The 15,829-nt window shown below is 32.7% G+C and overlaps 1 protein-coding gene across 1 annotated transcript in view; it reads left to right on the top strand.

Moving 5' to 3' along the window:
• LOC118185718 (protein fantom-like) overlaps positions 1-15,829 on the top strand; it is a 137,870-nt gene that overhangs the window by 34,706 nt on the left and 87,335 nt on the right. Inside the window, exons 10-12 of the mRNA XM_085810604.1 lie at positions 7,208-7,278; positions 11,455-11,560; positions 14,885-15,031. Coding sequence (XP_085666730.1) covers positions 7,208-7,278; positions 11,455-11,560; positions 14,885-15,031 — 324 coding nt within the window. The remainder of the gene's footprint in view (positions 1-7,207; positions 7,279-11,454; positions 11,561-14,884; positions 15,032-15,829) is intronic.

Genomic DNA, 15,829 nt, shown 5'->3' with positions numbered 1-15,829 from the left:
TATTTCCTTGACTTTCAGCCAGAAATAATTTTAATGTTATTTGTTTTAATTCTTAGCTAATTTACCATTTTAATTTTCTGAATTTTGTTAAAGAGAGATAAAAGTTCTTGCCAATTCCATTCTCTCTCATATATTTTAGATTTTCTTGATCAACAGCAAATCAGAGCACTTATTTTGTAAAATTTTTTCACCAATTTTGAATCTACTAATAGCGACTCTAGTAATATATTCTGTTCAAGCATCTAATGATGCAATCCTAAGCATCTCCAGCATGTTGTCTTGAAGGAACCTTCTTTTTGAATAGGAAGAGGGACAAATAGGAGGCCCTGGTAAGAATAACAACTGTAGGTAAAAATTTAAATTAAACTTTTTGGACATTGTAAAATTAAAATATGATATATGATAATTTTAAAATTGTATTACATTAGTCTGTAATAAGGTAACTAGTCTTTAGTAGCATCTTTATATGTTTTTGGCTTATATGAATAACGATCTGTTTTGGCATTGATTTTTCTATATTTTTGTCCTTTTATAGATCATGTCGAGGAATTTCTTTTATGTATTTGGAATTATTGATTTTAATTAAAAAAATTTAAATGTCTGCATTTTTTCTCTTTTTGAAAGGGATTTCATTCAAATATATGAAAGAAATGAAACACAATCATTTCATAATTATTTGTAATTTTGTGAAAGGAGACTAATTCCTCTTGAGTAGTAAGTCTTTTCCCATGGGATCAGTAATGGTTAATTTTCTTTTATTTTGTGTTTTTTTTTTGGGGGGGGTGAAGAACATTTTGTGTTTTTATTATTAATTCAAATACAGTTTAACACCTCTACTATGTTTTGTTTTCAATAATTTGATCTCATTTTTCTAAGAAATTAAATTGTAGTTATCCTGTAACAATAGTTTTTACTCTTCATTATTTCCTAGGGGTAAAATCAAAATGTATAATTAATACATATACAGCCAAAAGTCGTTAATCCGGACTCATCAGGACTTCGGCGATTCCGGATTATCGATTTTTCCGGATTATAGATCATCAGTTTAAATCTGGTAAGATGGCATGCAGAAATTATAAAATTAAAAATATGAAACCATAATTTATGAAATAAAGAACAATTATGATCAAAAGGTATAAAAAATTTACAAAACAAAAGCTTAATATTTATTTGTTTACTTTATTAAACATTTCTTTCAATGTAAGTTGTTTAAGTTGCTTCGTTTTATGTGCTAATACTTTCTCTTTAATTCTATAAATAGACATAATTTCTTGTTCAGTTACAAAGTTCTGCTGTTCAAGTCCTATAATTGCTGTGTCGAGAATACTGACTAATTTGTCAATTGAAATTTTTTCGTTTTCACTAACCTCTGTGTCACTTTCTTCACTATCGGAAGCGAATTACATTGCTCAAAACAATTAAAGGATATTGCGGTTTTAGGTGGATCTTGTGGCTGGGAAACTTTTTAGCTGATTGATACATGGTCGACAGACGTAGTAGGTTACATGAGAATAAATTACATATTTGGCAGAAAAAAAATGCATTTTATTGCGCATTTGTGTACAAAAGGAAAAAAACACAATTTGTGCATATGAGAAAAAAGAATAAGAAAAGGTGTTTTCTTCAAAGGAAATCATTTTCAGTAGGTGGTATGGTTTCCACAGATGGCCAGCAACGTTGAACACCTTTGAGGCATGGAGTCAATGAGGCTATTAATCACGAGTTAGATATTCTGTCCCACTCTTCCAGAAGAGCTCTTTCCAGTTCTTGGAGAGTTTGTGGGGGTGGTTAGCGGCCAGCAACTCATCTTCCTAAAGCGTGCCAAATGTGCTCTATTGGATTCATGTCTGGAGAACACACTGGCCATTCCATTCGTATGATTCCTTCGTCGAAAAGGAAATCCTCCACCAGGTTAGCACGATGGGGCCTGCAGTTATCGTCCATTAAAATGAAGTCATCTCTGATTGCTGCAGTGTAAGGGACTACAATATGTCTAAGGATCTCATCCCTATATCGGCGACCAGTCAGAGGTCCATCTCGAATGATGTAGAGGTCTGTGCGCCCGTCAATGGAGATGCCACCATACACCAACACTCCTCCACTGCCAAATGTGACACTTTCGTGCACGAACGCAGGATTATTCCTACTGCTACGAACCCTCCAGATGAAAATACACCTATTATCAGGATGAACAGGAAACGGGAGTCGTCAGAAAAAAGAACATTGCTCCATTAATTTCTCCTCCAGTTCACATGCTCTGTTGCCCACTCCCTGCGGTCGCGATGAAGCCTTGATGTTAGTCTAACACATACCATCGGTCAGCGAGCATACAGACCTACACCATGGAGCCGGTTTCGGACAGTCTGAGTTGAAACCGTGGTGCCAGTAACCAAGCGAAGGTATAGTTGGAGAAGAGTAGCATTCATATTTCGGTGTCTCTGAGCCGTTAACACTAAGTAACGATCTTCATTGGGCGTTGTTGCTCCTCTACGACCTTGCCCTGGTCTTCGGCCTGCACTTTCAGTTTTCAAAAAACGGTTCCAGATCCTGGAAATCACACTTTGTGACACTCCAATGGCTAGCGCTACTTCGGCGTGAGTTTGGCCCCCTTCTAACCTACCAACAACTCTCCAAGCTTCTGAATCGGTTAAATGACTTCTCTGAGACATCGTACTCATCGAAAAAAAGCAGTCACTGAATGCCGATCATCCTTGTCTTCATTGTCTTTTATTCAGTTGAAAGTCAAATTTCATTTGCTGCCGCTGAAGCGACGTTTTTGACGTCGAACTCAAAATTAGCATACTCCACAGTTTGAAAATCAGAAAAATTTGCATTTGTGATTCTCTTCTTCCATTTTCGGCAAAAAAAATTTCGCTTATATCTTTATTTTATATAAAACTTACAATATCCTTTAATTGTTTTGAGCAGTTTATAATGACGAGGAATTTGATTTAAATCATATCAAAGACGGAGTACATTGAGATGAAATACTACATTTAGTAAGGATTTATAAGCCAAATAAAATAAAAACATCTGCCCTGAAGATAAGGATAGTGCTGACAGATCAACTTCCAATTCAATGCGCGCCGCGGCGTTTGCCCCCCCCCCCCCGCCGCAGTGCAGCGTGAAATTGATAAACAGATTTCAAACAAAGGATATGCTTTTATCCATTTTTTGCAGTAATTCCCACTTTTTGTTTAATGGACTTCGAAATATACTTTCGCTTTGTAGATCCTTTACATATTAGTAAATATACGAGGCATATTTGGAAACTAAGTACCGTTTTGAAAAAAAAAAAAATAGTAAAACAATTTTTTCGAATCCAATTTTATTTTTACATGAAAATACATGTCTTAAACTATTTTTCAACATAGTTTCCGCCGATGATCAAACACTTGTCATAGCGGGTGACCAGTTTTTGTATACCATCGTCAAAGAAACTTCCCGCCGGTTTCGATAACAACGACTCCACAGCATTTTTCGTGTCATCGTCAGATCCAGAGTGCTTGCCACCAAGCTCACGCTTCATGTGCAGGAACAAGTGATAGTCGGACGGCGCCAAGTCCGGGCTATACGGCGGGTGATCGAACTGCTCCCAATGAAACTGTCGAATTAACGATTGAGTGACACCAGCAGTATGAGGCCGAGCATTGTCATGGAGCAACACTGTTCCTTTACTGAGCATTCCTCTTCGTTTGTTTTGAATGGCACACCTTAGTTTTGTTAAAGTCTCACAATATCATGCCGCATTAATAGTTTCACCTCTGGGAAGAAATTCGGTAAGCAAAACGCCTTTCCTATCCCAGAAGACAGTGCACATGATTTTTTGTGATGACATTGTCACTTTGAACTTTTGTTTTGTTTGGAGAATGAGTGTGTCTCTACTCCATCGATTGTTGTTTCAATTCTGGTGTGAAATGACACAAACAAGTTTCATCACCTGTCACAATTTGGTTTAAAAAGTTTTCTCCCTCATCACTGTACCGCGTGAGAAATGTCAAGGCACTACCAAGTCACTTTGTTTTGTGAACATCAGTCACTTTGTTTTGTGAGCATTTTTTGAACCCATCGGGAACACAATTTGCAATAATTCAAGCGGTCAGACACAATTTCGAACAAAACAGTACGTGAAATTTGTGGAAATACCTCTGAAAGAGTTGTCATTGTGAAGCATCTGTTCTCATGAATTGCTTCATCAACTTTCCTTACCAAATCATCGGTGACACCAGAAGGCCGACCACTCCGAGCCTCAGCGTGGACATTTGTTGGACCTGCATTAAACATTCTTACCCACTTCCTCACCATTCCATCACTTATCGCGTATTCACCGTAAACTTCTGTCACTTGACGATAAATTTCGGCCTGTTTAACATTCCTCGCGTTCAAAAATTTAACCGCTGCACGAATCTCACAGTCAGCGGGAGAACTAATTGTCTTAAAACATTTTGAATGTGCACAGCAAACTGAATACACAACATAGAGCAACCAAAATGGCGACAATTGAAAGTCTGGGAACAAGAAAGACTAGTGCGCATGCGCGGGACGCCTACCACAGCACTGCGACGGCGCTAGAACGAAACGGCACTTAGTTTCTGAATATGCTACGTATATTGGAAATTCTATTTGACATAATCGAAAGTTCAAGCTTACTTTTATAAAATTGCTCTAACAGTCTGCAAAATATAATAAGCCGGATCCACTTCGAAGATCAAGGAACAACACAATCTTAGCTTATACCGTCCGTTATACATTAAACGCGCATGCATAAATGTATTTTGCGCATGCGCACATGCATATTCGCAGCCATAAATGTCTTACGCATGCACAGAAAGTTTGTAGCTTTGAAGTCCGGATTATGGGTGTCCGAATTAACGACTTTTGACTGTATATATATATATATATATACATAAAATACATATATATGTGTGGTGTGTATAAGATAAACAAATATGAAACTTAAAAATTACTAATTTTAATTTGAGTACTACCCCCTCTCTGTTTTAAAAATAGTAACATCTTTTTCTAATTTGTGCCACTGAAAACGGTTCCTGCATTATATCATCTGCATTGCATAGAACTCCTGGCCATTGCCATTCAAAACTTAAAACAAAGGATTCCAATCTTATAAATAGGCCCTGCTGAGGTGCACACTTACTTTTTCTATTCTCTGTTGCCTGCTTAGCACATGTCTCATTGCTTTGCTATAGCTTCTTTTCTTTAGAAAGGTGTTAAATGTATGTAGAATTGTGGGGTGTATGTCACACCTGTAGTGATGTGAAAAGGAGAAAATGTATCTTAAGAAATTATTCTTCAAGAAAATAAACTTACGTGATGAATATTCAGCAAATTGCAATTTCGTGCATCTATTACACATTATATTAATTAATGGAATTATTTTCATTTATGTATTCTTAATTATTTGTATTTATTTTCAAATTTTAAAAATAATGTTTTAGTAAATGAAATGACTCTTTAAGAAATGACTAACTAAAAGGAATAGATCGCATATTAATCATTACCAAAAATCAGGTACTCTAAAAGCTGGTATTTCTGTTATTGCGAAATTCTATAAACTTGTGTATTATTATTGTATGAGAATAAGAACCATCTTGACTTTTAGCAGTATCCTGTGATTCTGAAAAGAGTGGCATTTCATTATTTGGCAAGTGTATGTACAATATGTTTTTGTGTGAAAATTATGTCTTGTATTTTAAAAAACTTTTAATCAAGGAATGGTTTAAATATCTATGAAAAAAACAAGCCGTATTTACTGTTTTATAAATTTGGCTTAATATTTGTTTTATTATGGATATTTTATGTTATGTTTGCTTTCAACAAAAATATTGTGGTAGTTTTCTTCTTTGCATTTAATTGTAGCTTTTCTGAAAATGCGTAATGTTCTGTATACACCGAAGAGCCATTACATTCTGACCACCCTTCATCTAGAACAATGGGTTCACCCAGAACAAAACCACTGCATGTGCGCGGAGTATATAAAGCGGCTATGCATTGTCTTTTCAAACATAGCGGGATTAGTGACATAATGGGAAAAGCAGTTGATTTATCAGATTTCAATAAAGTTCAAATTGTTATGGCTGAGTGACTGGGAGCATCAATATCAGAAATGGCGCATTTAGTGGGCTGTTGACGTGCAGTTGTTGTGAGCACATATTGAAAGTGGTGTATGGATGGTGGGACAACAAGTCGCTGGGCAGCAGTGTGTCATCGATAGTGGTTTCCAGAGGAGAGCGAGATAGCTATGCATTGTTTGCCATGACTGAAGAGCTACAACTGCCAAAATCACCACCAGCTACAACAATGGTGACCCAGACAGTGTTTCTCAATACATTGTGCAGCATACATTGCCATGTATGGGCCTATGCAGCCAGAGGCTGAAGCATGTCTCTTCACTGTCGGCACGTCATCACCAGCTGCATCTGCAATGGGCCAAGAAACATCGGAATTGGAATTAAAAAAATGGAAGAAAGTTGCATGGTCCGACAAATCACATTTTCTGGTCCATCACATCGACAACAAGTGATAATATGCCGATTTCCAAACGAAACCTTGACTCCCGGATGCATTGCTGGATGGAACAAGCCTGTGGCAGGAGTATTATGGTATGGGGGCATTGTTTTCATGGAGCACATTTTAGACCCATAATCCTCGTAGAACAACCCCCAAAGTCTGTGTGTTACGTGAACTTTATTGCAGACCAGGTTCACCCATTCATGAAAACAGTATTTCTGTCAGGGGATGTTGTTTACCAACAGTAGATGCATCATGTCGTAAGGGTCAAATTGTCAGGGAGTGGTTCAAAAAGCATTTCAGTGACTTTCAGGTTATGTCTTGGCCCCCAAATTCACCTGACATTTATCCGATAGAGCGTTTGTGGTCCCACCTGGAAAACCAAATTCTTGCTGACACATTACCCCCTCGCAATGTGCGGGAATTGCAGGACAGGTTTCTGAGTGCTTGGTACCAGATCCTTCAGACTATTTATCAGCACCTTCTGGAGTCAATGCCATGCCATGTGCTAGCAGTTTTGAGGGTAAAGAAGGTTCTACAGTGTTTAACAGGGTGGTCATAATGTAATGGCCCATCAGTGTATATGATTAAATAACAAACATTTTTCTTATTTTATTGTTTTTCATAATGTATTATGTAGAAAATAAATGTAATAGATTTATTTGTTTATCTGTTTTAGCTAAGAATGAAAGATATAGAATTTGAAGAAGAAATTAATATTTTAAAATCTCAGCTTACACATCGTCAAAGGTAAATATGAATATGGCTCTTGCATTTTACATTTAAATTTACGTTTCTTACCTTTATGTAAATTTTAATTTAAAAATATTTTGTGCACTGTAAATTAGAAAATTTATCATAACATAAAATATTTTGTGCACTATAAATTAGAAAATTTATCATTTAATTATGCTGTGAATTTAAGAACTATATTATGTCACACCAGTGCTGTATTTACTTATTTATAGATTTGCAGTCTTGAGATATTCTGTTAATCAAACTTATATATAAAAATGTTAATGATGCATTTTTCTAAAAGCCTGCATGCAAATAAAAAGTGTCAAGGATAAAAAATAAACAGAACTTGAGCAGTAAAATAACAAAACAGTTGGTGTGTTATCTTGAAAGAAGAAAATAATGTTATGCTGAAATCACAGCAGCTGCATAATTTTAATAATCCATGAAAGTAATACGAAACAAAATACAGAGCTGCATATCACAGAACTATCATATCTTTAATTCTATATTTACTGTATACAGCTTGTTAATTATGAAGTACAATTAAGATAGGTAATAACATCAGTGCAATATGTTATGTATTGGCTGAGAGGTGGAGACTACTGAATATTGTTAGTTCGAGCTGGGTTAAATAGTTGTATTCCCAGCTTCAGTGGATTTATAACAACACAAGATATTTTGATAATAAAACTTAGTTTTGAAATATGCACATATAGAATTTGCTAACAGTGTGAGAAACTGTGCTAAAATTTCTGGTAAAATTACTGTGGTAAAATTTCTGTTCTGTGGTAAAATTTCTGTGGAAAAAACAATATTTTGCCACAGAATCACTAAAAAGAACAATTATTTGAAATCTGTTGTTAAAGCAATCACCTTGAAATAAAAACTGGCTAGTAAGTAGATTTATTGATTGAGTTTTGAAATCAGTACCCAATTAGAATGTGAAATCTATATGTAATAATATTTATGTATACAATAAATGAGCTTTTGCAGTTGAATTATGATATACATCATGGTTCTTTTCTTTTGAAAAAATTGTCAAACTGAACTTGGGTTTCATTAATACACAAGTACCCAGTTTTGATAGTAAGAGCATGAAAGTTTTGTGTTATGAGGATAATTAAAGTTACAGTAAGAGAAGTAGGAATAAATTACTAAATGAATGTAATCTAGTTTCTCTATTTGACTTTGCAAAATTATTATTTTATATTTCAATCTGTGGTTTTTTATAATTTATTTAATCTCTTAAAAATTTTTTGACAGTAGGAAGGAAAATAACACGCTAAATGTTTAAAGGAACATACACGATTGCATCATTTGTTATAGCCCATTTTTAGTTCCTCCTCTCCCTTGAAAATTCCAAGTATTGTTCTTATGATTCTTGTGTTAAAGTTAATAGGCATTTAGTTTCCCGAAAAATTGGTTTTTATCTATTCATGAACAAAAGGACAGAATTTAAATATTTCTATGCAGTAATGAAAACGTACGAGATTAGACACTGCTAATTAGAGACCAAAAATTTCTTGTATTAATTTCTTTTGTGTATCTCCATCAAAAAAAAAAAAAAAAAGTCAGAAGTTCTATAATTTAGTAATTTTTAATGTTTATATTCAATTACCTTTAAAACTATGAATTTTTTGCTATTTTGAGTTTGAGTTTATTCTGTATATTTCTGTTATTTCTGAGTACAGCATGTTTCAAAAAGAATATATGTATTTCAAATGCATATATTTATTAATTGTATGACATACGAATATGAAACTTTACACACATATGTACGAATCCCTTAAGTTCAGATTACAGATGTTCAATATGTCCTCCATCAGCGACACGAACAATATCACATCGATACTCAAATTCCTCCCATACTCGGGCAAGCATGTCCATCATCACTGATGTTATGACAGTACGGATCCAGTTCTTCACTTCTTCCAGTTTCTGTGGGAGTGGTGGTACATAAACATTGTCTTTAATGAAACCCCACAGGAAGAAGTCACAGGGTGTCAAATCCAATGATCGTGGAGGCCAGCTGAGACTGTCTTCGTGCAGCCTCGGAAACAAACAGATTTGTAACATAGCGAGAGACTGCTGACCGTTAACCGTGTTTCCATTAAAGAAGAATGGGCCGTAAACAGATGATCAGGATATTGCACAAAACACATTGATTTTGGGCGAATCTTGTACATGTTCAATGGCTGCATATGGGCTCTGTAGCCTCCAAATTCAAACATTGTGTTTGTTTACATGTCCACTAACATGAAAAGTCGCTTCATCACTGAACACAATGCATTGCGCGAAAGTGTTATCATTGTCAATAGCATCAATAATCTTGTTACAAAATGCCACACATTTGCATTTGTCATCAGGGTGCAGAGCCTGTAAGAAATGTAACTTGTATGGCTTCATAACCAACCAAAGTCTCAAAACATGCCAAATTGTTGTTGTAGGCAGTTGTAACTCTCGACTGGCCACGAGGTGTTGATTTTGAAGGACTGTGTTGGAAAGCAGTGGGAATTCGTGAAACATTTTCATCAGGAACACGAGGGCGACTGTGACTCTTTCCTTTACATACATATCCTGTATTTATAAACTGTCAATACCATCTGCGAATGTTCTACCCATTCGAAGGATCAATTTGGTACTTCAACTTGAAACGTCTTTGCACTGTAATCACGGAATTGCACTATGCAAATTCGAGACTACGAAATTATTTCTGCTGTGAAGTAGCCCTTTTAAAATGTGACAGTTACCACACAAAACAGATGACAACTGACATCTAGTGGCTATTAATATAAACTAGACTATGTTTTGTTTTGCCAATAGCCGAGCCGAGGCGCAGTGATCGATATTTTGGACAAAATAACACTTTGTAATACATATATTCTTTTTGAAACATGGTGTATTTATCAAAAATGAAAATTTAAAAAAATTGTATATATATTTTCCAATGGAACATATTCTTATAGTTTTGTGACAGTATTGAAAAAGAGCATGTCATAAGCAACTGAAATCATGTATAATAACTAATAATATTTTTGCATCATATTTAGTGAAGGGATTTTTCTTCACTAAAATTCATCAATTTAATATAAGATGTCTCGAAAATGTGCTGAAAACACTTTATTCCAATTCTGCTGGCAATTATTACACATAAGATGCTGACAGCAAATTTTGAGTTTGACATGAATTTTGTATTTGTGGGGAGGAATGTCCTAACTTATATAATACCTTTACATTAATTTGGCGGGTAAAAGATATTTTGTTAAGCTTATGAAATTAAAGCATTTTTACTAGAGATCTCTAAAGTGTACGATGATTTTTTTTATGGACAGTTTAAATTTTATTGAATTACATCATTACCTACTTTTAGAATTGTAGTTTTTTAATCAATCATAGTAAATTTTTCAAATAATAACTAATCATAATGATTATTAACATATGTAAGCTATTAACATATCTATACTCTGTATCGGAAGTTCTAAAGATATGCTCATTTTTAAATTAATTTGCGATATTGCTGTTAAACTGAATTTTATAGTTTTAGTATGTAGAACATGATATTTAATAAGGTCACACACAAAACATACAAAAAAGGCCCCTTAGGACATCATTTAAAATCTGAAACCTTTCAGATTTCTTCTTCTTCTTTTTTTTATTTTTTTTAATCTATTTGTTTTATTATGTGCTGCATCATTAGTCACTACACAGAAAGGGAGGAATGGCCATGGAATTTTTTTAAGGGAAACTGGCCAGTATCTGCTTGGGGAACTCACAGGGAAAACAATGAAAGGGCCCATGCAGCTAGCCATTTGCTGGGACTTGAATCCCAGACCGAACTTCAAGTGTTCGTCAGCTTTTACTGGTGAGCTATTGCCAGAAGAATTATAAAAAGAAACATGTTGGCTCATTCTTTATTATGATAAGCAATATGCTGTTCAACCTGAAAGAAACATTAAAAATGTTGCATTATTATCAATAACTTCCTGTATCACCTGTGCTCGTTTCTCATATGATGGAAAAAATATATCCTGGGGATTTTAAGCTATGTATTTTATACATAGAGAAAGATAGAAGGATCAGTGGAATGAAATCTTCATAGTTTTTAAACTGAAGCATATGAAAAATTTTTAAGCATTTTCTTATAGATATTTATAAATTATAAAAATTTTATAATTTATTATTTCTTAGGCAGCATGTGCAGGAAAATTTAGATCTGATTCGTCTTCATCGAGAATTGAAGCAAAAGGGTGCAAAATATTTGGCTTTGCAAGCACAATACAGTGACTTGGAAGAGGTATGTTCTATCTACATATATGTATGTATTACATATTTCTTCATTCCTGATTATATAGTTATATTTCTGGATAATTTATTTCATTTAGAGATCATATTTTCTTCATAATTTTGTTATAAAAATAAGCTATTTTTAAGAAAGAATAAACTAAAACTTAGAATAGTGAAGAAATAAAATATAAGGAATTTTTGCATAGGACTTTTTTTAACTTTGCAGTGGGTTTGATCTGCAGTTGCATGTATTAGCTTATTTACTCTGATTATATTTTAAATTACCACATATTTCTGACTATAAGCCAATCCATGTATAAGCCAAGTGCTTTTTTTTCTTCAAAAATTGATAAAAAATTCAAAACCTAAAAATAAGCCAAAATGAATTGGGTGGGTGGAGAAATTTAACATTCAAACACGTCACCATGAGAATGAAATGTTGCCAAGCAGGTAAAACTTGTGGATTATTTTCTAAACAAATCACTGTTAAAAGAAATGCCAGATGCCAAAGATGATAGTTTTAACTCGGTTAATCTTATATGAAGCAAGCACATATTTTCATTCATTTTTTTGTCTTGTATATGATCTGTGGTAGTCTTATTTTTTGTGTTGAATGATCAGCGGGAAGAGAAGTACATATGCAGCAAATTTCAAACTACACGTGATCCCATTTGACAAAATTTCTAACAACTGTAGGGCTGCTCGATATTTCTCCATAAATGAAGAAGAATTTCAAGAATGGAGAGAGTGGGGCCAAATTTGGCCAATATTAGATTTTACATGTTGGCGACGACACACCAAACCAGCATTATAAGCAGTTTCAAAATAAAACAATTCATTTTTATAAAATTAATATCTCAATTAATTTTTTCCGTGAATATAAGAAGTATAAACTAAAGCAACAAAAAATTGTGATATTTGGTAGTGATCATTTATTTCCATGTAAAGAAAAAGTATCTATGTTTTTTACAAGATTATCTAATCCATATATAAGCTGACCCCAATAATTTAGCTTTAAAACATGTTTAAAAAATTCTCAGCTTATGCACAGAAATATACAGTATCTCTTCTTAAAAAACCCCTATCTTTCCTTTAAGCCTGATTATTTCAAGTAATTATTTTGTTTCTCATTCTGTTAATTTTGTATTTCTCTTCTTTTATTTTATAATTATATAATTGATCAGTGTTTAAGTCATTAAAGAAACAAAATATTAGTAGTTCTCAAGCTGTGTTCCCAACTTTTATAAATATATGTTTGAGACTGCATATTTTTCTGGGGAAAATATATTAAAACTTCATTGTTTGCTTCTATCAATATCATACATTTAGATATCTATTTCCATTTTAAAGAAGCAAGTTAGTCCAACAGTGAAAAAGACACAGTGAAAAAAACTCAATATATTAATCCTGGCCAAATAATATCTTTACACTTTAGATATTATTATTAAAACTGTATAAAATAGATGCAATACCTATTAGCATGTGATTTATTGCAGAGTAGCATAAGATTTTACGTAGCCTAACAACTGTTTTAAAACAGTTTATTATGCTTATGTACAGTATGGAAAATTTCTTTTTGGGTTATGTATACAAATTTTTTATCCTCTAACAATATTAGAAACCAGCATTTTATTACAATAATTTGTACTTAAAAAAAAGTTGCTTAGAAGCAAAAACTTTTAGAATTTAATATTTGAGTTAGGTCTACTTATAACCACATCTGAGAAAATGTGTACTTTTCATATCAACAATATTTTTATCATTCTTTTGCAAAATCCTTTTATACTATAATTGTAATATCAAAAATGAAAAGCAGTAAAACATGGATATAGATTAGAATCTATTTAAAAATTTAAATTTTTGATGTAGCATTTTTTCGAAATTCTGAAACAAGCAAATATCTTTTATTTTATTGTTTAAAAAATCCCAGATAAACTAGCAGATTTTAAACACACTGGAATATGAATTCATTGAAACTGATAGAAAAAAATCCCCAAATAATGTGGGGCAGTTTTTTTGAAGATTGACGGCTTGATTGTAACAGGGAGGCTAATGTTTATTTGTCAATTGTTAGCTATATCTTGATGGACACCAAATCTGGTAGTGGTATTAACCAAGTACAGGAAGTTTTCTTGATTTACCAATATAAGAGATTTGTTCCTTTTCAGCTGTGTTTATAAAAGTATGTAATAGACAAAATAAGTAATCTGAGTACACACTAAATTGATATAAAATTTAATCTCAAATAGTATTTATAGATTTCTGCAATTTAGTGCTAATAAAAAAAAAGGTTTTTAATCAAGACTAGTTCACCTGATAATAGGTGATCACCAAATCTTAAAAAAGATTTAGAATTTAAGTGCAGGAATTAAATTTAATGACTTGAAAGGGAAAAAAAATAAAACTATCGGCATTAAAATTATTTAAGGGTTAGGCATATACTATGAATTTTCCACTTAACTATGACAGTGTTATGCTGCTCTAAACAAGTTTAAACTTTCCAGACTACTAAGGAAATTTAAATTTTCAGATAAATTAAATATATTTTGCATAAAATATATTTAAATATTTTATTTAAATATTGAAATAATTTAGAAAACTAACTGCAAAATTTTTAACAAACATATTTGAGGATTTATGATATTATATATGATTTTATGTAGTTTTGGCGTTAGATTGCAGCACCACAAAGTGGAGACCAAATATCTGTTCTAAGTTCTAAAATAATTAAGCGCAAGTGTTGATAGTCTCAGAAATATCCATCGAAAATAAATTGACTTTATTAACATACGTGCAGTAAAATCCACCCCCCCCCCAAAAAAAGCAGAGTGCAAAAAAGCTCTTTGTAAGTCATGATTAAGCATTTCTTAAATGTGTGGGATTAAATTGTGTTTTTTTACTTCTAGGCATGCAAATATCATTATTATTAAATATATTTATGAGTTCATGATATGTATTATACACAAACGCGTTCATAAAATGTAGCAAAGTCTTATATGGGTCTCGTATATAGATTTGTAGCTCATACTGCAGAACTATTTGGAACTCATTTATAGGTTCTTAGTTCTATATTTCTATAAATGAATCAAGTTCTATATTTCTTACTATTTGGCTGAATTCTTATTTGGTTAAATTAAAAAATAGTCAAAATAATGACAATATAACTATTAAATAAATTTCTTTTTGTGCTAAGTAATTAAAGAATATTATCTGTTTGTATTAAATGTTAAATTAATAATTGTTTTTCAATACTGTTGCTTTATTTTAGAAATAGCTGTTTATATTAAATGTTAAATTAATTATTTTTTTTTGAATACTATTGCTTTCCTTATAGAAAATGCATATTTTAAAACTAAATCATGAGCATCTGCTTAAAGAAATGGATGATATTACCTCTCATTTCAAAGCAGAACAAAAGAAGAATTTAGAACTTCTTGGAGAATTACAGAAAGCTGGAATAACTATAGCTGCTTCATCTGAGGTATTGTTGACGTATTTTGGGAGGAAAGGGGTTGATAACTTTTTAGTATGAGTACTATAAGATAATGTAAAACAGATGTTGCATTAATTTGTATGTAATACAATAAAGCCTCTTTAATATATTTTCAGTTGAACATAATTTTTTGTGTGAATGGATGTATTTTTGTGGGAGGGGGCTTATATGTTGTAAAGGAAAGATTAAGAATCAAAACAAAAATAACTGAACGCTAACTAATAACAAATTTTAATTCAGGTTGATGTTCAGCAAATCATAATTTAAAAAACAATTAAGTCATGTTGCCACTGTATTACTCCCCCACAAGTAATTATTTAAGAGATTCTGGTAGTGGAATAATACTATAGCATAAGCTTATAGAATCATTAAGTTATTTTGAAATATGAGAGATGTAAAATGAGTCGTGCCCTTGCCAAAGCTCGAACCCTTGATCTCTTAATTATGCATCTATTATGCTTGCAGTTACACCATGAAGGCATGCAGAAAGGAGGGAGAAAATAACTTATAAGATAACCAACATCAGAGCCTAAAAAATATTAAATCTAATAAATAAATATATGCAACTGAAGTTAAACATATTTTAAAATGTTGTTTAGGAAAAATATTCAACATTGTTTACTAAAGCATAAAGGATATGTTATTGGTTGTCTAGTTTGTGACACTCAAGATTGTTCAAGACTTCAGACACAGATTCAAAGTTCGCATTTTGAACTTGGGTCATGAGCTGGTTATCATAAGTCTCTGGTTCCAGGCTTTGATTGCTTGATGTTAAATAACATTCTG

This window comes from Stegodyphus dumicola, chromosome 2 (genome assembly GCF_044657685.1).
Source record: "Stegodyphus dumicola isolate Sdum_Otavi_A_Nest chromosome 2, ASM4465768v1".
In the NCBI taxonomy this organism is placed as follows: domain Eukaryota; kingdom Metazoa; phylum Arthropoda; class Arachnida; order Araneae; family Eresidae; genus Stegodyphus; species Stegodyphus dumicola.
Note: the sequence above shows the minus strand (reverse complement) of the source record. Positions and strands in the feature narration are given on the sequence as shown.